Source organism: Gigantopelta aegis, chromosome 12 (genome assembly GCF_016097555.1).
Source record: "Gigantopelta aegis isolate Gae_Host chromosome 12, Gae_host_genome, whole genome shotgun sequence".
Lineage (NCBI taxonomy): Eukaryota > Metazoa > Mollusca > Gastropoda > Neomphalida > Peltospiridae > Gigantopelta > Gigantopelta aegis.
The window spans coordinates 16,904,310-16,928,151 of NC_054710.1; the positions used below are offsets into that span (position 1 = coordinate 16,904,310).

Genomic DNA, 23,842 nt, shown 5'->3' on the forward strand with positions numbered 1-23,842 from the left:
TATTTTGGGCTAGTCCAGTTTATACCTCGGGTATAGTTTGACGGGGGTATATTTTGGGCTAGTCCAGTTTATACCTCGGGTATAGTTTGACGGGGGGTATATTTTGGGCTAGTCCAGTTTATACCTCGGGTATAGTTTGACTGGGGGTATATTTTGGGCTAGTCCAGTTTATACCTCGGGTATAGTTTGACGGGGGGTATATTTTGGGCTAGTCCAGTTTATTCCTCGGGTATAGTTTGACGGGGGGTATATTTTGGGCTAGTCCAGTTTATACCTCGGGTATAGTTTGACGGGGGGTATATTCTGGGCTAGTCCAGTTTATACCTCGGGTATAGTTTGACGGGGGGTATATTCTGGGCTAGTCCAGTTTATACCTCGGGTATAGTTTGACGGGGGGGTATATATTGGGCTAGTGCAGTTTATACCTCGGGTATAGTTTGACGGGGGGTATATTCTGGGCTAGTCCAGTTTATACCTCGGGTATAGTTTGACGGGGGGTATATTCTGGGCTAGTCCAGTTTATACCTCGGGTATAGTTTGACGGGGGGTATATTTTGGGCTAGTCCAGTTTATACCTCGGGTATAGTTTGACGGGGGGTATATTTTGGGCTAGTCCAGTTTATACCTCGGGTATAGTTTGACGGGGGGTATATTCTGGGCTATTACACCAGGTTAATACACTAAATTATCACATGGGTTTATGACATGGATATCATGGGTAAGTTATAGGATAAATATATATAGATATTTTAACCTGATTTGATATCAACACCTACATGTGTATGGATGCAACTTTGATCGACACTGAATAAAGTTATAGTAGGTGAGACATTTATTTGCACCAGCATGTTGTTATTTTGTTTAGTAATTGTTCCGTGTTGTGGTGTGTTTCAGGAGATGCAGATGTCGAGGCGAGAGATCGTGGACAGTCCGAAGAAGAAGTTTCTCAAAGAGGACCACGGAGAGACGGACAGGAAGAGATCGCTCACACTGCAAGACATCGAGAGAAACCGGTCCATTTTCCTAGAACAACAAGGTACATAGTGTGTGTGTGTCTCTCTCTCTCTCTCTCTCTCTCTCTCTCTCTCTCTCTCTCTCTCTCTCTCTCTCTCTGTGTGTGTGTGTAGTGTGTGTGTGTGTGTAGTGTGTCTCTCTGTGTGTGTGTGTGTCTGTGTGTGTGTGTGTCTGTGTGTGTGTATGTCTGTGTGTGTGTCTGTGTGTGTGTGTGTGTCTTTGTGTGTGTGTGTGTGTCTTTGTGTGTCTGTGTGTCTTTGTGTGTGTGTCTGTGTGTGTGTGTCTGTGTCTGTCTGTGTGTGTGTGTGTCTGTGTCTCTCTCTCTCTCTCTCTCTCTCTCTCTCTCTCTCTCTCTCTCTCTCTCTCTCTCTCTCTCTCTCTCTCTCTCTCCCTCTCCCTCTCCCTCTCCCTCTCCTCTCCCTCTCCCTGTTCTCTCTCTCTCTCTCTCTCTCTCTCTCTCTCTCTCTCTCTCTCTCTCTCTCTCTCTCTCTCTCTCTCTCTCTCTCTCCCTCTCCCTGTTTCTGTCTCTGTCTCTCTCTGTCTCTGTGTCTGTCTGTCTGTCTGTCTGTCTGTCTCTCTCTCTCTCTCTCTCTCTCTCTCTCTCTCTCTCTCTCTCTCTCTCTCTCTCTCTCTCTCTCTCTCTCTCTCTCTCTCTCTCTCTCTCTCTGTATCATCTATATTCAGGTTTTTGACACATTTATATAATCTTCAGGACGTATCGTCTGTATTCAGGTTTTTGACACATTTATATAATCTTCAGGACGTATCATCTGTATTCAGGTTTTTGACACATTTATATAATCTTCAGGACGTATCGTCTGTATTCAGGTTTTTGACACATTTATATAATCTTCAGGACGTATCGTCTGTATTCAGGTTTTTGACACATTTATATAATCTTCAGGACGTATCGTCTGTATTCAAGTTTTTGACACATTTATATAATCTTCAGGAAGTATCGTCTGTATTCAGGTTTTTGACACATTTATATAATCTTCAGGAAGTATAGTCTGTATTCAAGTTTTTGACACATTTATATAATCTTCAGGAAGTATCGTCTGTATTCAGGTTTTTGACACATTTATATAATCTTCAGGAAGTATCGTCTGTATTCAGGTTTTTGACACATTTATATAATCTTCAGGAAGTATCGTCTGTATTCAGGTTTTTGACACATTTATATAATCTTCAGGAAGTATCGTCTGTATTCAAGTTTTTGACACATATAATCTTCAGGACGTATCGTCTGTATTCAGGTTTTTGACATATTTATATAATCTTCAGGAAGTATCATCTATATTCAGGTTTTTGACATATTTATATAATCTTCAGGAACTATTGTCTGTATTCAAGTTTTTGACATATTTATATAATCTTCGGGAACTATCGTTTATATTCAAGTTTTTGACATATTTATATAATCTTCAGGAAGTATCATCATTGGTCAGGAGCGCCGTCGTCTGGAGGAGTTGAAGCGCCGCGCGGCTGATGAGGGTCGTGCTCAGTGGGAAGAGCGTCGCCGGGCTGCGGACGAGGGCCGCACGCCGTGGGACGAGCGCCGACTGCGCGAGAGTAACTGCAAGAGTTTCAACTCTCTCGAGTCTGAGGATTCCAGCATCGCCAGCAGTTGTGAGACGCCATCGGAGAAAGAAATCAGGTGAGTCACTCAGTTAGATTTTGTATTTCATCAAATACTGGAAATCATAAAATATCAGAAATAATTGAAATCATGAAATACTGAAAGTCATGAAGTATGGTACCAGAAATCATGAAATACTGGAAATCATGAAATACTGGAAGTCATGAAGTACGGACCCAGAAATCATGAAATACTGGTAATCATGAAATACTGGAAATCCTCAAATACAGGATATCATCAAATAATTGAAATCATGAAATGTCAGAAATCATGAAATACTGAAAATCATGAAATGTTATAAATTGTGAAGTACTAGAAATCACGAAGTGTCAGAAATCATGAAATACCAGAAATCACAAAGTACCAGAAATCATGAAGTATCAGAAATCATGAAGTACCAGAAATCATGAAGTTCCAGAAGTCATGAAATACCAGAAATCATGAACTACCAGAAATCACAAAGTACCAGAAATCACGAAGTATCAGAAATCATGAAGTACCAGAAATCAAGAAATACCAGATATCACGAAGTACCAGAAATCACAAAGTACCAGAAATCATGAGGCATTCGTGCATGTTTCTTGAAAACTTTCAGAGAGATGTTCCCTGCACCAAAATGGAATAATTTTGGAAACAGACGAGATGTGCTATGACTCAGTCTGATTAGTTCATTTGTATTACCTGGACAACGTCTGATTAGTTAATGGGCGTCTTAGCTGAAACAGGTGGAGATAACTCTATTCCAGATGGCGCGACGATCGACAGGGTCCCAGAAAGCTGGTTTGTCTCTGACTGGCTTCAGGTTATAAGCGACCAACTGAATGACTTGAAATTACGTATCAGTTTGTTTTAACAGTAAAGTAATATTTTAAATATCAGAATGTGTTTTGTTGCATTTTTCTTATTGTTTATCTAATTGGGAAAAGTACATAAACAAATTTTGGGTGGCAAAGTTGAGTTTTTATGCGGCAAAGTGTACCCATGCACACGTTTTTATACAGTATCAACACGAACGCACTGAGTATTATACAAAATATATATTTATTACCTTTAATGTTAATGTCTTTTCCACCATATCTAAGTATATAAAATACTAGACCGCCCTGTTTAGGAACGTCCTGTATAGAGCCGTCATCACTATATATATTTTTTTTTTGTTTAATACTACACACCCACACGTTATACCATCGACATCCCAAACTGCGTTCACCTAACAACAAAAACACGAATACGATGTTTACGGAAATATTATTCTACATTTTTCAGCTACGATACGTGTAACAAAATAGATTTTAATCATTTAACATAAAATAATCAACAATTTGGATGTAAAACAAATCCATTCTAGTAAACAAAAGTGAAACACCCTACAGTAAACAGGAAAAAGTGCGACGTTTCTAACTGCGTTCAGGCGTATGCGTTTGCAAAAAGTATCGTAATGCGCATGTGCAGTTTATCATTTTCCATTTTTAAGACAACTACATGAAAAAATATATGTTTCTTAATTAGGTACAGTTGCCGAACACTTAATTTATTCAATTGTTTTAAAGGAAAAATGTCCGCGTTTTATCAACACATCGCTCACACTTGATGTCAATACTGACAGGCATTATGTCCATACCTGCGCATATTTTGTAAAATATGTGTGTTTTTTAATGAATTGATTCTAAATTAACAAAATTTATATACTCAAAATTATTTACAACTGTTATGAATGGATTATGAATACTATTCACTACAATAGAGGCACAAAAATGTAGCATACCTTTTGCAGATCGAATATAATAATTGAAAACAAATTCTAACAACAGAGGTCCTAAAAATCATAAACATTAAAAATTTTGGCCTTGTTGATCTGGCACGTGTGAGGTCATGTGACACGCACCGAATGTTAATTCATCTTTCTCCATTTTAAGTCAATTTCTACGAGTCACGTGGACCCCATATCGGTAATTTTAAGGAATAAACAAAAACGACTTAGTAAAATTAATGGTTTTAGGGGTTTGTAAAGTTTTGTATTTAGATACTTACTTTTCTTAACTTTATTGTTTATAAAAATGTTCCTGAACTGTGAAGAAAAACCGTATACATGAACGACATGCCGATGACAACAAATCGGATGTTGATTGCACGAGAAAACAAAGTGAACGGAATTTGAAGCATAACGCAGTTAGGGACGTTGACGATATAACAAAAACAATCCCGGCTTTTCATATATATTTTATTGATTATTATCCACAATATACATATATTTTCTTTATTATTACTGACTTCCCCCCTCATATCTCAGTACACGTGTAGACAAACGTCAACTGGTAACCATTCACTGCAGTGTATACTATAGACCGTCATGTGCAGAACCGTGCTGTGTAGGAACGTCAACACTATATATATTTTTTAATACTCGCACACGCACATGTTAAATATATATTCTTTTTTTCCCGAGTATTATCCAAAATATACATATATTTTCTTTATATACAAAATATATATTTATTCCCTTTACTGTTAATGTGTTTTCCACCATATCTAAGTATATAAAATACTAGACCGCCCTGTGTAGGAACGATACAAAATATATATTTATTCCCTTTACTGTTAATGTGTTTTCCACCATATCTTAGTATATAAAATACTAGACCGCCCTGTGTAGGAACGTACTGTACAGAGCCGTCATCATTATATATATTTTTAATACTATTATCCACAATATACATATATTTTCTTTATTATTATTCACTGCAGCGTATACTATAGACCGTACTGTACAGAGCCGATAAGATTTCGGTCCCTTATGATCGTGATATAACAAAGAATGACAAAGCAATGAAAAAATACAGCTATTGTCCTAGTTTGTTGGACCCTGACGAGTGACGCGCCACCTGTTTTATTATCTCCCCTGTTCTGAGCTAAGACGCCCATTGCACTATTAAGACTGACTACTTTTTGTGTATATCTCAAAATTATCCCAATTGCATTGATCCAAATGAGAGGTTTTTGGTCAGAGTTTGAGGTGCACCTTCAAATAGAGAGATAGAGTGAGAGAGAGAGGGGGAGGGGGATGGAGGGAGAGAGAGGGGACGGGAGAGAGAGAGAGAGAGAGAGTGTGAGTGAGAGTGAGTGAGAGGGAGGGAGGAGTGATAGAGATAGGGAGAGAGAGTGATAGAGAGAGAGAGAGAGAGACAGAGAGGGAGAGATAGAGTGTGTGAGAGAGAGAGTGATATATATATATATATATATATATATAGAGAGAGAGAGATGAGAGACAAACAGAGACAGAGAGAGAGAGATGAGACAGAGACAGAGAGACACTATGTACTATGTATGTTCACCTTCAAATATTTACTGAGTAAAAGCTCTTCATCTCTGACTGGGAGTAATATGAGACATTGATTATTTGTAGAGTACTATTATCTACTGTCAATAAAATAATACATTTTTATATACAATTAAATACTATTATTTATTGTCTTATGTTATATAATTAGTACACAACAGAGGTTGGAATCGGTGCAGAGTTCTCCCAAAGATGGAACTGCAACTTCCAGCAAAAATTAGCATGGCTAAATAAAAACATTAATTAAATCCCTTAAATGACCCCCCACACACACCCTCACAATTTTCTTCCAGGTAGTTTAAAGTATATGTGTGTTAAAACTGGTAGCCATTCAACTATCGACATTTTTATATCTATTGTTGTATCCCAGTTTAAAACTTGTACCGATTCAACTATGGGAATGTTCATACCTATTGTATTTCAGTATTGAAATTGGTAACCATTCAGCTATGTTCATATTGTATATCGGTATTAAACCTGGTAGCCATTTAACCGTGGCAATGTTCATATCTATTGTATATCAGTATTAAAACTAGTAGCCATTCAACCAAGGGAATGTTTATATCTATTGTATCTTAGTATTAAAACTAGCAGCCATTCAACCATGCGAATGTTCATATCTATTGTATCCCAGTATTAAAACTTGTACCGATTCAACTTTCAACTATGTTCATATCTATTGTATCTTGGTATTAAAACTTGTATCGATTCAACCGTGGGAATGTTCATATCTATTGTATCCCAGTATTAAAACTTGTAACCATTCAACTATGTTCATATCTATTGTATCCCAGTGTTAAAACTTGTATCGATTCAACTATGGCAATGTTCATATCTATTGTAACCTAGTATTAAAACTAGCAGCCATTCAACCATGCGAATGTTCATATCTATTGTATCTCGGTATTAAAAAACTTGTACCGATTCAACCATGGGAATGTTCATATCCATTGTATCTTGGTATTAAAACTTGTACCGATTCAACTTTCAACTATGTTCATATCTATTGTATCTCGGTATTAAAACTTGTACCGATTCAACCATGGGAATGTTCATATCTATTGTATCTCGGTATTAAAACTTGTACCGATTCAACCATGGGAGTGTTCATATCTATTGTATCTCGGTATTAAAACTTGTACCGATTCAACCGTGGGAGTGTTCATATCTATTGTATCTTGGTATTAAAACTTGTACCGATTCAACTTTCAACTATGTTCATATCTATTGTATCTTGGTATTAAAACTTGTACCGATTCAACCATGGGAATATTTATATCTATTGTATCGCTGTATTAAAACTTGTACCGATTCAACCATGGGAATGTTCATATCTGATGTTGTATCTCGGTATTAAAACTTGTACCGATTCAACCATGGAAATGTTCATATCTATTGTATCTCGGTATTAAAACTTGTACCAATTCAACCATGGAAATGTTCATATCTATTGTATCTCGGTATTAAAACTTGTACCAATTCAACCGTGGGAATGTTCATATCTATTGTATCTTGGTATTAAAACTTGTACCGATTCAACCATGGAAATGTTCATATCTATTGTATCTCGGTATTAAAACTTGTACCAATTCAACCGTGGGAATGTTCATATCTATTGTATCTCGGTATTAAAACTTGTACCGATTCAACCATGGAAATGTTCATATCTATTGTATCTCGGTATTAAAACTTGTACCGATTCAACCATGGAAATGTTCATATCTATTGTATCGCTGTATTAAAACTTGTACCAATTCAACCATGGGAATGTTCATATCTATTGTATCTCGGTATTAAAACTTGTACCGATTCAACCATGGAAATGTTCATATCTATTGTATCTCGGTATTAAAACTTGTACCGATTCAACCATGGAAATGTTCATATCTATTGTATCGCTGTATTAAAACTTGTACCAATTCAACCGTGGGAATGTTCATATCTATTGTATCTCGGTATTAAAACTTGTACCGATTCAACCATGGAAATGTTCATATCTATTGTATCTCGGTATTAAAACTTGTACCGATTCAACCATGGAAATGTTCATATCTATTGTATCTCGGTATTAAAACTTGTACCAATTCAACCGTGGGAATGTTCATATCTATTGTATCTCGGTATTAAAACTTGTACCGATTCAACCATGGGAATATTCATATCTGTTGTTGTATCTCGGTATTAAAACTTGTACCAATTCAACCGTGGGAGTGTTCATATCTGTTGTTGTATCTCGGTATTAAAACTTGTACCAATTCAACCGTGGGAATGTTCATATCTATTGTATCTCTGTATTAAAACTTGTACCGATTCAGCCGTGGGAATGTTCATATCTATTGTATCTCGGTATTAAAACTTGTACCGATTCAACCATGGAAATGTTCATACCTATTGTATCTCGGTATTAAAACTTGTACCGATTCAACCATGGGAATGTTCATATCTATTGTATCTCAGTATTAAAACTTGTACCGATTCAACCGTGGGAATGTTCATATCTATTGTATCTTGGAATTTTTTTATGCTTAGAAAATAACGATTTCCCGGGAAAAATTTTTTTTTCCGCAGGAGACTTGATCAAATACCGGGAGTCTCCCGCGGAATCCGGGAGGGTTGACAGGTCTGACTATGGCAATGTTCATATCTGTTGTCACCTAGTATTAAAACTGGTAACATTCAACTATGTTCATATCTATTGTATCCCAGTTTAAAACTTGTACCGATTCAACCATGGGAATGTTCATATCTATTGTATCTCGGTATTGATGTCTGCATGTTTATATATGTTTTGTGTGGAATCTGTATATTCTGTTATTTATGTTCTACTGGGGAGCTTACTTACTGTGAACTCTTTGTTATTTGTAGTGGTTTAATTTTTGTGTAATTTGTGGACTAGTGCAGTCAACAAATTTAAAAACACAACAGAAATACAATACGTTTGACATCAAATACATGTTTCTCATTCCAGCCAGTGCATCACGGCTGATATATCAAACACCGTGGTATGTACTATCCTGTCTATGGGATGGTGCATGTAAAAGAGCCGTTGCTACTAATAGAAAAATGTAGCGGGTTTCCTCTCTAATTAAGACTGTCAAAATTACCAAATCTATGACATCCAATAGCTGATGATTAATAAATCAGTGTGCTCTAGTTGTGTCGTTAAACAAAACAAACTTTACTTTTCAAATACGTGTAGCCAATGATTAGTTATCAAACGGGCCTAAACCTCGTTTGGATATAGGCACGTTAGTAAAGTTAAAGAAAGAAAGTTGATCAATGTCAAGGAGAATTTTGTTTTTAAAATCTTGATTAGTGATATTTCTAGTGAGCTGAAAATTGATTAGCAGCTATTGTTTAATGCTTTAAAATTGTGTAACGATATCTAAATCGCGACACGGTGCTCGACATAACCAGGGCTTCTAGAATTGATATCTAAATCGCGACACGGTGCTCGACATAACCAGGGCTTCTAGAATTGATATCTAAATCGCGACACGGTGCTCGACATAACCAGGGCTTCTAGAATTGATATCTAAATCGCGACACGGTGCTCGACATAACCAGGGCTTCTAGAATTGATATCTAAATCGCGACACGGTGCTCGACATAACCAGGGCTTCTAGAATTGATATCTAAATCGCGACACGGTGCTCGACATAACCAGGGCTTCTAGAATTGATATCTAAATCGCGACACGGTGCTCGACATAACCAGGGCTTCTAGAATTGATATCTAAATCGCGACACGGTGCTCGACATAACCAGGGCTTCTAGAATTGATATCTAAATCGCGACACGGTGCTCGACATAACCAGGGCTTCTAGAATTGATATCTAAATCGCGACACGGTGCTCGACATAACCAGGGCTTCTAGAATTGATATCTAAATCGCGACACGGTGCTCGACATAACCAGGGCTTCTAGAATTGATATCTAAATCGCGACACGGTGCTCGACATAACCAGGGCTTCTAGAATTGATATCTAAATCGCGACACGGTGCTCGACATAACCAGGGCTTCTAGAATTGTTATCTAAATCGCGACACGGTGCTCGACATAACCAGGGCTTCTAGAATTGTTATCTAAATCGCGACACGGTGCTCGACATAACCAGGGCTTCTAGAATTGATATCTAAATCGCGACACGGTGCTCGACATAACCAGGGCTTCTAGAATTGATATCTAAATCGCGACACGGTGCTCGACATAACCAGGGCTTCTAGAATTGATATCTAAATCGCGACACGGTGCTCGACATAACCAGGGCTTCTAGAATTGATATCTAAATCGCGACACGGTGCTCGACATAACCAGGGCTTCTAGAATTGATATCTAAATCGCGACACGGTGCTCGACATAACCAGGGCTTCTAGAATTGATATCTAAATCGCGACACGGTGCTCGACATAACCAGGGCTTCTAGAATTGATATCTAAATCGCGACACGGTGCTCGACATAACCAGGGCTTCTAGAATTGATATCTAAATGGCGACACGGTGCTCGACATAACCAGGGCTTCTAGAATTGATATCTAAATGGCGACACGGTGCTCGACATAACCAGGGCTTCTAGAATTGATATCTAAATGGCGACACGGTGCTCGACATAACCAGGGCTTCTAGAATTGATATCTAAATCGCGACACGGTGCTCGACATAACCAGGGCTTCTAGAATTGATATCTAAATCGCGACACGGTGCTCGACATAACCAGGGCTTCTAGAATTGATATCTAAATCGCGACACGGTGCTCGACATAACCAGGGCTTCTAGAATTGTTATCTAAATCGCGACACGGTGCTCGACATAACCAGGGCTTCTAGAATTGATATCTAAATCGCGACACGGTGCTCGACATAACCAGGGCTTCTAGAATTGATATCTAAATCGCGACACGGTGCTCGACATAACCAGGGCTTCTAGAATTGATATCTAAATCGCGACACGGCGCTCGACATAACCAGGGCTTCTAGAATTGATATCTAAATCGCGACACGGCGCTCGACATAACCAGGGCTTCTAGAATTGATATCTAAATCGCGACACGGCGCTCGACATAACCAGGGCTTCTAGAATTGATATCTAAATCGCGACACGGTGCTCGACATAACCAGGGCTTCTAGAATTGTTATTTTCAAACCCACTAGCCATGGGATCAGTGATTTTAAAAATGTACTAGCCCTACTTTACTTTAAGTTAATACAATTTTACTAAATAATAGTAATAATCAGATATGTCACCCAAAGAGGGTGATAGAGCTTAAAAGCACTAACATTGGGGGGTTGGGTTGGGGGCTGGATATTCATATTTACAAAATAAACTTAACTGCAACATCTGACAAACAAAAAAACAATCGCTAGCCTTGGGGCATGGCAGTAGTAGTTATTTACAAGCCCAACATTGAAAATCACTAGCCATGGGAGTGGGGCTACCATTATCTAGAAGCCCTGTCTGGCATGGCAGTAGTAGTTATTTACTAGCCCAGCATTGAATATCACTAGCCATGGGAATGGGACTACCATAATCTAGAAGCCCTGTCTGGCATGGCAGTAGTAGTTATTTACTAGCCCAACATTGAATATCACTAGCCATGGGAGTGGGGCTACCATAATGTAGAAGCCCTGTCTGGCATGACAGTAGTAGTTATTTACTAGCCCAACATTGAACATCACTAGCCATCAGAGTGGGGCTACCATAATCTAGAAGCCCTGTCTGACATTGCAGTATAGTAGTTATTTACTAGCCCAACATTGAATATCACTAGCCATGGGAGTGGGGCTACCATAATCTAGAAGCCCTGTCTGGCATGGCAGTAGTAGTTATTTACTAGCCCAGCATTGAATACTACTAGCCATGGGAGTGGGGCTACCATTATCTAGAAGCCCTGTCTGGCATGGCAGTAGTAGTTATTTACTAGCCCAGCATTGAATATCACTAGCCATGGGAGTGGGGCTACCATAATCTAGAAGCCCTGTCTGGCATGGCAGTAGTAGTTATTTACTAGCCCAACATTGAATATCACTAGCCATGGGAGTGGGGCTACCATAATGTAGAAGCCCTGTCTGGCATGACAGTAGTAGTTATTTACTAGCCCAACACTGAATATCACTAGCCATCGGAGTGGGGCTACCATAATCTAGAAGCCCTGTCTGACATTGCAGTATAGTAGTTATTTACTAGCCCAACATTGAATATCACTAGCCATGGGAGTGGGGCTACCATAATCTAGAAGCCCTGTCTGGCATGGCAGTAGTAGTTATTTACTAGCCCAACATTGAATATCACTAGCCATGGGAGTGGGGCTACCATAATCTAGAAGCCCTGTCTGACATGGCAGTAGTAGTTATTTACTAGCCCAACATTGAATATCACTAGCCATGGGAGTGGGGCTACCATAATCTAGAAGCCCTGTCTGACATGGCAGTAGTAGTTATTTACTAGCCCAACATTGAATATCACTAGCCATGGGAGTGGGGCTACCATAATCTAGAAGCCCTGTCTGACATGGCAGTAGTAGTTATTTACTAGCCCAACATTAAATACTACTAGCCATGGGAGTGGGGCAACCATAATCTAAAAGCCCTGTCTGACATGGCAACAGTAGTTATTTACTAGCCCAACATTGAATATCACTAGCCATGGGAGTGGGGCTACCATAATCTAGAAGCCCTGTCTGGCATGGCAACAGTAGTTATTTACTAGCCCAACATTGAATATCACTAGCCATGGGAGTGGGTCTACCATTATCTAGAAGCCCTGTCTGGCATGGCAGTAGTAGTTATTTACTAGCCCAACATTGAATATCACTAGCCATGGGAGTGGGGCTACCATAATGTAGAAGCCCTGTCTGGCATGGCAGTAGTAGTTATTTACTAGCCCAACATTGAATATCACTAGCCATGGGAGTGGGGCTACCATAATCTAGAAGCCCTGTCTGGCATGGCAGTAGTAGTTATTTACTAGCCCAGCATTGAATATCACTAGCCATGGGAGTGGGGCTACCATAATCTAGAAGCCCTGTCTGGCATGGCAGTAGTAGTTATTTACTAGCCCAACATTGAATATCACTAGCCATGGGAGTGGGGCTACCATAATGTAGAAGCCCTGTCTGGCATGGCAGTAGTAGTTATTTACTAGCCCAACACTGAATATCACTAGCCATGGGAGTGGGGCAGCCATTATCTAGAAGCCCTGTCTGGCATGGCAATAGTAGTTATTTACTAGCCCAACATTGAATATCACTAGCCATGGGAGTCGGGCTACCATAATGTAGAAGCCCTGTCTGGCATGGCAGTAGTAGTTATTTACTAGCCCAACATTGAATATCACTAGCCATGGGAGTGGGGCTACCATAATCTAGAAGCCCTGTCTGGCATGGCAGTAGTAGTTATTTACTAGCCCAGCATTGAATATCACTAGCCATGGGAGTGGGGCTACCATAATCTAGAAGCCCTGTCTGGCATGGCAGTAGTAGATATTTACTAGCCCAGCATTGAATATCACTAGCCATGGGAGTGGGACTACCATAATCTAGAAGCCCTGTCTGGCATGGCAGTAGTAGTTATTTACTAGCCCAGCATTGAATATCACTAGCCATGGGAGTGGGGCTACCATAATCTAGAAGCCCTGTCTGGCATGGCAGTAGTAGTTATTTACTAGCCCAACATTGAATATCACTAGCCATGGGAGTGGGGCTACCATAATCTAGAAGCCCTGTCTGGCATGGCAGTAGTAGTTATTTTTACTAGCCCACCATTGAATATCACTAGCCATGGGAGTGGGGCTACCATAATCTAGAAGCCCTGTCTGGCATGGCAGTAGTAGTTATTTACTAGCCCAGCATTGAATATCACTAGCCATGGGAGTGGGGCTACCATTATCTAGAAGCCCTGACATAACTTTACATTACAGCTTTATAGTTTGTGGTGTCCGAGTTAAATATCATGTTTATTATAGGATTATATTTATTTGATTTTAATTTAAGATAGTAATTAATGAAGCATTCTGGAACATGATTTGTTGCTTGTGCGAATGTATCCAAGTGGAAGCTTTGTTTGCAGTGCCCGGCGCGTTAATCATACCCAGTCCGAGGAAATGGATGTCCTTTCACTGTGTGTACAAATGAATTACTATGCCTCGGCAACAGTCCAACTCACTGCTTGTTTTGTGCTTGTTGAATACACACCATAGATCACGAGAACAGCCTCAGGAGGGGGGCTTGTGCAGACTGGGGGCTGCAGGGAAAATGGTGTTTCTCATTACATGTACATAGTAGGGGACTGCCATAACATATATGGGGCTGCTGATAAACAGAGAAGGCTGCTGGTAAACAGTGAGGGCTGCCAGTATATTCATGGCTGCTAGTAAACAGTGAATACTGTCAGTAAGCAATGAGGGCTGTTGGTAAACCATGAGGGTTGCCAGTAAACAATGAGGATTGTTGGTAAACCATGAGAGCTGCCAGTAAACATTGAGGGCAGCTGGTAAACTGAAGACTGCCAGTAAACAGTGAGGGCTGCCAGTAAACAATGAGGGCTGTTGGTAATCCATGATGGCTGCCAGTAAACAGTGAGGGCTGTTAGTAAATAATTAGGGAGGTTGGCAAAACAATGAGGGATGCTTTTAAACAGTGGGCATTACCAGTAAACAATGAGGGCCGCTGGTAAACATTGAAGACTGGATATCCCTGGCTGTTTATCAGTCATGATGACTTGACCTAAATATTTTGGAATCACATTGGCTGAACAAAAATCATATGCTACATGAAGTGCACAGGAATGCTTTTTATATGTTGAGGTATTTCACACTGGGTGGGTGGGAGAGACAAAGACTGGGATGTGGAGGTGGACAGCGAAAGAAGTTGAAAGATAGGAGGAGTTGCCATATCAGGAATAAATGAGATGGAATTCAAAGGAGAGAAAAAAAAGGGGGCAGTGGGATAAAAAAAAAATAAAAAAAATAATTAAAATTGTTTTTTCCCATGTTGTAATGAAAACCTTATCGTTGTAATTCTATTGTTTTGCGAAGTGAAAACATGGGATGAAATGCTTTAGTGTGAACAGACCTTTAGTCACAGTTTAATGATTGGGTGTGAACGTGGATGTTTGTTAATTGTACTCGTACATGAGTGTTTACTTTACATGCTTGTGTAATTGTGACAGTGGATGACTGCAGATGGACTTTCTCTATATGGCCAAGTTAGATCTCCCGTCGTTTCCGTCATTGTTTCGACATAGTATTTTGCTTTACATATTTTAGTAATTTTCAGGGTAATTATATAATATGTGGAATTCTTTGCATGCTCTTAAAATGAGCACTTGGTTTTAGAATTTGTGAGATTTGTTTCGTACGTTTGATCGATGTGGATGAATAAGTTGTTTTGTCGCGTGTTTAGCACTTCTTTGTGGAGATTCATTGATTTTGTGTTGTGCGATACATCGCAGTGAATTATCTGTACTTAATTTTATAGTGTGAGTTATGATCTGTCTTACGTAATTCCACGGTGCGATAAACACGGGGCTGTCCATGTTAGTTATCATGACGTTGATCTATCCATCACGGGGTGGGATAAACACGGGGCTGTGCATGTTAGTTATCATTACGTTGATCTATCCCTCACGGGGTGCGATAAACACGGGGCTGTGCATGTTAGTTATCATTATGTTGATCTATCCCTCACGGGGTGGGATAAACATGGGGCTGTGCATGTTAGTTATCATTACGTTGATCTATCCTTCACGGGGTGGGATAAAAACGGGGTTGTGCATGTTAATTATCATTACATTGATCTATCCTTCAAGGGGTGGGATAAACACGGGGCTGTGCATGTTAGTTATCATTACGTTGATCTATCCTTCACAAGGTGGGATAAACACGGGGCTGTGCATGTTAGTTATCATTACGTTGATCTATCCCTCACGGGGTGCGATAAACACGGGGCTGTGCATGTCAGTTATCATTACGTTGACCTATCCCTCACGGGGTGCGATAAACACGGGGCTGTGCATGTTAGTTATCATTACGTTGATCTATCCCTCACGGGGTGGGATAAACACGGGGCTGTGCATGTTAGTTATCATTACATTGATCTATCCCTCGTGGGGTGGGACGTAGCCCAGTGGTAAAGCACTCGCTCGATGCTCTTTCGATCTGGGATCGATCCCCGTCGGTGGGCCCATTGGGCTATTTCTTATTCCAGCTTATGCAGCACGACTGGCATATCAAAGGCTGTGGTATGTACTGCCCTGTCTGTGGGATGGTGCATATAAAAGATCCCTTGCTACTAATCGAAAAGAGTGGCGATAGCGGGTTTCCTCTCTCAATATCTGTGTGGTCCTTAACCATATGTCTGATGCCATATAACCATAAATAAAATGTGTTGAGTGCGTCGTTAAATAAAACATTTCTTTCTTTCCTTAAAGGAAATCCTTGTCCGGGCCATATCTTACTTATCAATTCATAAAGGATCATCAAGCCTTGCATGCAAATACAACTTAGGATTGTTGTGTATTATTATACCATAACTAGGTCACCGTGACCTACTTTTGATGGGTGTTAATATTCCTTTCTTTTCTTCTATCACATTCCACGCCATTAACAGTATATCGGTATGTTTGATTTGTAACTAAATAACCACTGATCAATGTGCTGAGGTGTTATTTAGCAGACATTCCTTTCTTTTCTAAAGCTATTTAAATAAGAATGCTGCTAGGGTATTGTTAAAATTGATATCATGGATGTTTTGTGTGGGGGTTGTTTTGTTTTTTTTCCCATTCAGACTGCTAAAGAGACATTTATTTTTTAACTAAAATAGATTTCAAATGAAAATAACATTAATTTTGTTGATCAATAACAAAAAGTGAAAAAAAAAACCCTTTAAAAATCATTATATCACATTGACTCCTTTGAATTGAATGAAACTTATGCTTTTTTTTATAAGCCATTTCTATTAGCCCTGGTTTTTCCGCGTTTAAAGTTTGCTTCTAATTGACTGCCACCACGCAGATGTAATTGAGGTTATTATTCGCCAAGTAAGGCCCCATTGTGTTGATGTTCAAACAAGAATAACCATGTAGAAAATAGCTTTTCTCCAGTGTTAATTGTATGGAGCCACATTTCAGTGGGGCAATTTCACGGTCTGACATTTTTTTATGACATTTTAAGTGATGGCGGGATGGGATTGTGTGTTGTTATAAATAGTGGTTTTTTTGTCAGCTGATGGCTAATTCATACTGATGACTGGTTTACGTGTTTTTTTGGTGGCTATACTGAGCACTGACTTATACCACATTCCTACTGGGTATGGTATACTGTGGTTATGTCACTGCAGGACTTACAGCTGGTAGGCACTGGGCTCACACCCCATCACCGAGTCCCCCACCTCACTCCATCAAAATTCTTAAAGGCATATTGTCACAGACCACTGACCTATTTAAACAAAGTATTACCTGAACAAAAATAATTTGATTTGTCCCTAAATGTACTTTACTCAACCATCTTCATAACCACCATTAAATAAAACATTTCTTTCTTTTTCTCTTACTAACCTGAGGTGGGATGTAACCCATTGCTATTAAAGCGCTCTCCTGATGCGCGGTCGGTCTGGGATCGATCCTCATCGGTGGACCCATTAGACTATTTCTCGTTCCAGCCAGTATGCACCACAACTGGTATATCAAAAGCAGTGGTATGTGCCGTCCTGTATGTGGGATGGTGCATATAAAAGATCATTCCTACTAATGGAAAAATGTAATTTGTTTCCTCTTATATACTGTGTCAGAATTACCAAATGTTTGATATCCAAAAATATTCTCTAGTTGTATTTTAGGGACGGGACCTAGCCCAGTTGTAAAGCGTTTGCTTGATGCTCGGTCAGTCTGGGATCGATACCCGTCGGTAGGCTCATTGGGCTATTTCTTGTTCCAGCCAGTGCACCGCAACGGGTATATCAAAGGCCGTGGTATGTACTACCCTGTCTATGGAATGGTGCATATAAAAGATCCCATTTGGCTATTTCTTGTTCCAGCCATATGTTTCAACCAAGTTAAAATACCATACATTGATGTTTGTTTTCCTAGTACATCAAAGGCTGTGGTATGTGCTATCCTGTCTATGAGATAGTGCATATAAAAGATCCCTTGCTGCTAATCGAAAAGAGTAGCCCATGAAGTGGCGACAGCGGGTTCCCTCTCTCAATATCTGTGTGGTCCTTAACCATATGTCTGATGCCATATTACCATAAATAAAATGTGTTGAGTGTTTCGTAAAATAAAACATTTCTTTCTAGTTGTGTTTTAACTAGTTAGTGAGCCAGTGAGTCAGTGAGCCAGACAGCTAATGACTTTATCAGTCGAGTAGTAGTCAGACAGTTAGTCAGTCAGTCATTTTAGTTAGTCATTCAGTCAGTCAGTTAGCAAGCCAGACAGCCAATTAGTTAGTCATTTAGTCAGTCAGTCAGTCAAGTAGTTAGCTAGTTTGGCCAGGCAGTCACTCAGCTAGCCAGCCAATTAGTGATTTAGTCAGTCAAGTAGTTAGCTAGTTTGGCCAGGCAGTCACTCAGCCAGCCAGCCAATTAGTGATTTAGTCAGTCAAGTAGTTAGCTAGTTTGGCCAGGCAGTCACTCAGCAAGCCAACCAATTAGTGATTTAGTCAGTCAAGTAGTTAGCTAGTTTGGCTTGGCAGTCACTCAGCCAGCCAGCCAGCCATATTAGTGATTTAGTCAGTGAAGTAGTTAGCTAGTTTGGCCGGGCAGTCACTCAGCAAGCCAACCAATTAGTGATTTAGTCAGTCAAGTAGTTAGCTAGTTTGGCTCGGCAGTCACTCAGCCAGCCAGCCAGCCAGCCATATTAGTGATTTAGTCAGTGAAATAGTTAGCTAGTTTGGCCGGGCAGTCACTCAGCAAGCCAACCAATTAGTGATTTAGTCAGTCAAGTAGTTAGCTAGTTTGGCTCGGCAGTCACTCAGCCAGCCAGCCAGCCATATTAGTGATTTAGTCAGTGAAGTAGTTTGGCCAGGCAGTCACTCAGCAAGCCAACCAATTAGTGATTTAGTCAGTCAAGTAGTTAGCTAGTTTGGCCGGGCAGTCACTCAGCCAGCCAGCCAATTAGTGATTTAGACAGTCAAGTAGTTAGCTAGTTTGGCCAGGCAGTCACTCAGCCAGCCAGCCAATTAGTGATTTAGTCAGTCAAGTAGTTGGCTAGTTTAGCCAGGCAGTCACTCAGCAAGCCAACCAATTAGTGATTTAGTCAGTCAAGTAGTTAGCTAGTTTGGCTTGGCAGTCACTCAGCCAGCCAGCCAGCCATATTAGTGATTTAGTCAGTGAAGTAGTTAGCTAGTTTGGCCGGGCAATCACTCAGCAAGCCAAGCAATTAGTGATTTAGTCAATCAAGTAGTTAGCTAGTTTGGCCCGGCAGTCACTCGGCCAGCCAGCCAATTAATGATTTAGTCAGTCAAGTAGTTAGCTAGTTTGGCCAGGCAGTCACTCAGCCAGCCAGCCAATTAGTGATTTAGTCAGTCAAGTAGTTAGCTAGTTTGGCGAGGCAGTCACTCAGCTAGCCTGCCAATTAATGATTTAGTCAGTCAAGTAGTTAGTTAGTTTGGCCGCGCAGTCACTCAGCCAGCCAGCCAATTAATGATTTAGTCAGTCAAGTAGTTAGCTAGTTTGGCCGGGCAGTCACTCAGCAAGCCAACCAATTAGTGATTTAGTCAGTCAAGTAGTTAGTTAGTTTGGCCGGGCAGTCACTCAGCCAGCCAGCCAATTAGTGATTTAGTCAGTCAAATAGTTAGCTAGTTTGGCCAGGCAGTCACTCAGCCAGCCAGCCAATTAGTGATTTAGTCAGTCAAGTAGTTAAGTAGTCAGCCAGTCAATCAGTCACAAGCCAGCCAGAACATATGAATAACAAAGTAATAATAATGGAAACTGTAAACTTCATAAATGTCTTGTAACCTGTAGGCTGCCATACAGACCAGTATGTAGTTGTAACCTGTAGGCTGCCATACAGACCAGTATTTAGTTGTAACCTGTAGGCTGCCATACAGACCAGTATTTAGTTGTAACCTGTAGGCTGCCATACAGACCAGTATTTAGTTGTAACCTGTAGGCTGCCATACAGACCAGTATGTAGTTGTGACCTGTAGGCTACTATGCAAGCCAGTATTTAGTAACCTGTAATTGGTTTGCCACACACTATTCGTATTTTAAGCGATGAACTTCCTAAACAAACGTTGCAGCTGTCTAATGGCCAGGTCCTCATGTTAATCTCGTCTCCAGTGATAACCCGGTCGGTAATGGATTGGCTCGCGTGCCACGTTTTGCCGACACATATCACCAGAAGTGGTTGTGCTGATCGCTGCTGCGCTGGACACACGATTAACGACTAATGTGCGAGTGCTTTAAGACTGTTCACTGGGCAGGACGTAGCCCACTGGTAAAGCGCTCACTTGATGTGTGGTCGGGTCTGGGATCGATCCCTGTCGGTGGGCCCATTGGGTTATTTCTCGCTGCAGCCAGTGCACCATAACTGGTATATCAAAGGCTGTGGTATGTGCTATCCTGTCTGTAGGATGGTATATATAATAGATTCCTTGCTGCTAATGAAAAGATGTAGCGGGTTTCCTTTCAAAGACTACATTATATATGTCTGAACTACCAAATGTTTGACATCCAGTAGCCGACCGGCCTCGGTGGCGTTGTGGCAGGCCATTGGTCTACAGGCTGGTAGGTACTGGGTTCGGATCCCAGTCGAGGCATGGGATTTTTAATCCAGATACCGACTCCAAACCCTGAGTGAGTGCTCCGCAAGGCTCAATGGGTAGGTGTAAACCACTTGCACTGACCAGTGATCCATAACTGGTTCAACAAAGGCCATGGTTTGTGCTATCCTGCCTGTGGGAAGCGCAAATAAAAGATCCCTTGCTGCCAATCGGAAGAGTAGCCCATGTAGTGGCGACAGCGGGTTTCCTCTAAAAATCTGTGTGGTCCTTAACCATATGTCTGACGCCATATAACCGTAAATAAAATGTGTTGAGTGCGTCGTTAAATAAAACACTTCTTTCTTTCAAGTAGCCGATGATTCATAAATCTATGTCCTCTAGTAGAGTTGTTAAACAAAACAAACTTCATTCCAGCCAGTGCACCACAGCTGGTATATCAAAGGCTATGGTATGTGATATCCTGTCTGTGAGATGGTATATATATATATATAAAAGATCCCTTGCTACTAATTGAAAAATGTAGTGGGTTTCCTCTCTGAGATATATATACATGTATATGTCAAAATTACCAAATGTTTGACATCCACTAGCCGATGATTAATAAATCAATGTGCTCTAGTGGTGTCATTAAACAAACAAACTTCATTCCAGCCAGTGCACCACAAATTGTATATCAAAGGCTGTGGTATGTGTTATCCTGTCTTCTAATTGAAAATGTAGCAGGTTTCCTCTCTAAGTCTATTTGTCAAAATTATCACATGTTTGACATCCAGTAGCCGATGATTAATAAATCAATGTGCTCTAGTGGTGTCGTTAAAGAAAACATATTTTAAACTTTTCCTCTCATTTTCTCCTCCACCCACAAAAGATTTCACAATCTGATAGCCGAGTTGATTGCCCAGAACTCTTAATTAGCTACACCCACATGGCAAAATTAATTTCACTGAACATTTTCAAACACAATTTGTCACACTGCCATCAATATTTATTGTTGAGCTCTTGCTGTTCAGTGCTATTTGTTACAGCTAGTCGACATGTATCATGCTTGATGTGGGGATTGTTCGCCGAGAGATGCCGATCTATATCTCCGTTCTTACCGACACGTGACGCGAACAGTTTTGAGTGGAGAACACAAAAAGCCTATTAGCGGTCGCATGCTGCTTTGACTGAGATCTAAAGCGGTTTTCTCACCTGATGGCAAATTGATTTCTGAGCGGCACGTACTTGACAACTGTTATTGAAGTGATTCCCGTGGCAGTGTATCCACGGCGAGTGTGTGCACACGACGCTGGAGTGAGTGGTCAGTGGTCACTCACGTCCACTCTGGTGTCCACCTCCAAGTGCTTGTCGATTCTCGCGGTCATCCCACTTGTATTGTAGTACTTACACGGTGTTCGAATTCAGATCATTATCACATCCGTTTGTTTTCTTAGTAGAATTGTTGGTCCTAGTTCTACAGTAGACAGCTGAGGTGTGTGAGTGAGGTCATGGGGTCAATTCCCAGTAGTGGATTTTACTTTCCAGGGGTTGAAATAATCAATTGCCTGTTCGCCAATGGTGATAACATTTTTGAGTTTGAGTTATAAAAATAAGTGTTAATTGCAGTGTCCTAATTGGAGGTGGGACGTAAATGGTAAAGTGCTCGCTTGATGTGTGGTTGGTCTAGGATCAATCTGCATTAGTGGTGCCCATTGGGCTATTTGTTGTTCCAGCCAGTGCATCACATATATGGTATATCAATGGCTGTGGTATGTGTTATCCTGTCTGTGGGAAAGTGCATGAAAAAGATCATTTGCTTCTAATGGATTGGGCCAAAAATTGGGTAAATCGGCTGTTGCCAATTTATGGGCACTCCTGGTGACAAATTATTTTCAATTTTTAGACCTAACTATGAAAAAAAAAAATTGGTCCCCTAAGTTAAAATATGGGGATCAATTTAAGATATTATCATATTGATACTATATAAATTCACATGCTAAGGGGAGTTAAATAAATCTACTTGAACTAATTTCAAGGGAGTAATACGGACTATCAGCTTAAAAATATGTTTCATATTCCTAATAATTAGCTTGAAGCATGGATCCCTTCAAAAACAGGGGCGGGATATAGCCCAGTGGTAAAGCACTCGCTCGATGTGCGGTCGGTTTCGGATCGATCCGTGTCAGTGAGCCCATTGGGCTATTTCTTGCTCCAGTCAGTGCATCATAACTGGTATATCAAAGGCTGTGGTATTTATTATCCTGTTCGTGGGATGATGCATATAAAAGATCCCTTGCTGCTAATCGAAAAGAGTAGCCCATGAAATGGTGACAGCCGGTTTCCTCTCTCAATATCTGTGTGATCCTTAACCATGTGTCTGTCACCATATAACTGTAAATAATATGCGTTGAGTGTGTCGTTAAATAAAACATTTCCTTCCTTCAAAAACAACAAACTCTTTTCGCAACAGGGTACACAAGGGAGCTAACTCTATCCTGCCACCAGCAATAAACATAACAATTGATTAATAATACATACAGAATGAAATCTATTTGATATTTCAGTAGAAACACAATACATCATTGGTTTTATATTACAGAAATACACACTCTTGTGTAATGTATATATCAGGAATGTACTGCCATGCCAATGTTTCCGGTGTGTCCAGCACATTGAGAGTTAACCAGTGTAGCGACAATGTGTCAAGTAAGACTAATAGCACACTTCACACGTGTCTTTGTTTGGTTCATGAAATATGAAAACCTCGCAATCAAGTGGTACGGAGAACTGCACATGTGTCAAAGTAATTTATTATCAGCGTTTCACGCCAGACAGTTTGTTGTGACTAATTCTGTAATGCAGATACACATATTGGTTTCTTTTCTTTGGAGCTGTATATTCCACATACGTAATACAATGTAATACCTTCATGTATTGGTTTCTTTTCTTTGGAGCTCACTTGGTAGACCATGCAGATATTAGAGTTATTATATCAATATATTGAACTCCATTAAAAATTCACAACCTGCCTCAGTGGTGTAGTGGTTAAGCCACGTAGGTACTGGGTTCGCATCCCGGTACCGCCTTTCCAGTTAGAGCGAGTTTAGCAACTCATTATAGGTAGGTGTAAGGCCGCTACACCAATTTATCTGTTGCTA

The 23,842-nt window shown here is 40.3% G+C and overlaps 1 protein-coding gene across 5 annotated transcripts in view; it reads left to right on the forward strand.

Annotated features, from left to right (window-relative positions):
• The window catches only part of LOC121386299 (pleckstrin homology-like domain family B member 1), a 190,635-nt gene that overhangs the window by 121,606 nt on the left and 45,187 nt on the right, over positions 1-23,842 (forward strand). For all 5 annotated transcript variants that reach the window (XR_005959629.1, XM_041517148.1, XM_041517151.1 and 2 more), the window contains 2 exons: positions 895-1,036; positions 2,443-2,671. Coding sequence is in view for 4 of the 5 variants with exons in the window: in XM_041517148.1 (XP_041373082.1) it covers positions 895-1,036; positions 2,443-2,671 (371 nt within the window). In the remaining variant the exon portion in view is untranslated. The remainder of the gene's footprint in view (positions 1-894; positions 1,037-2,442; positions 2,672-23,842) is intronic.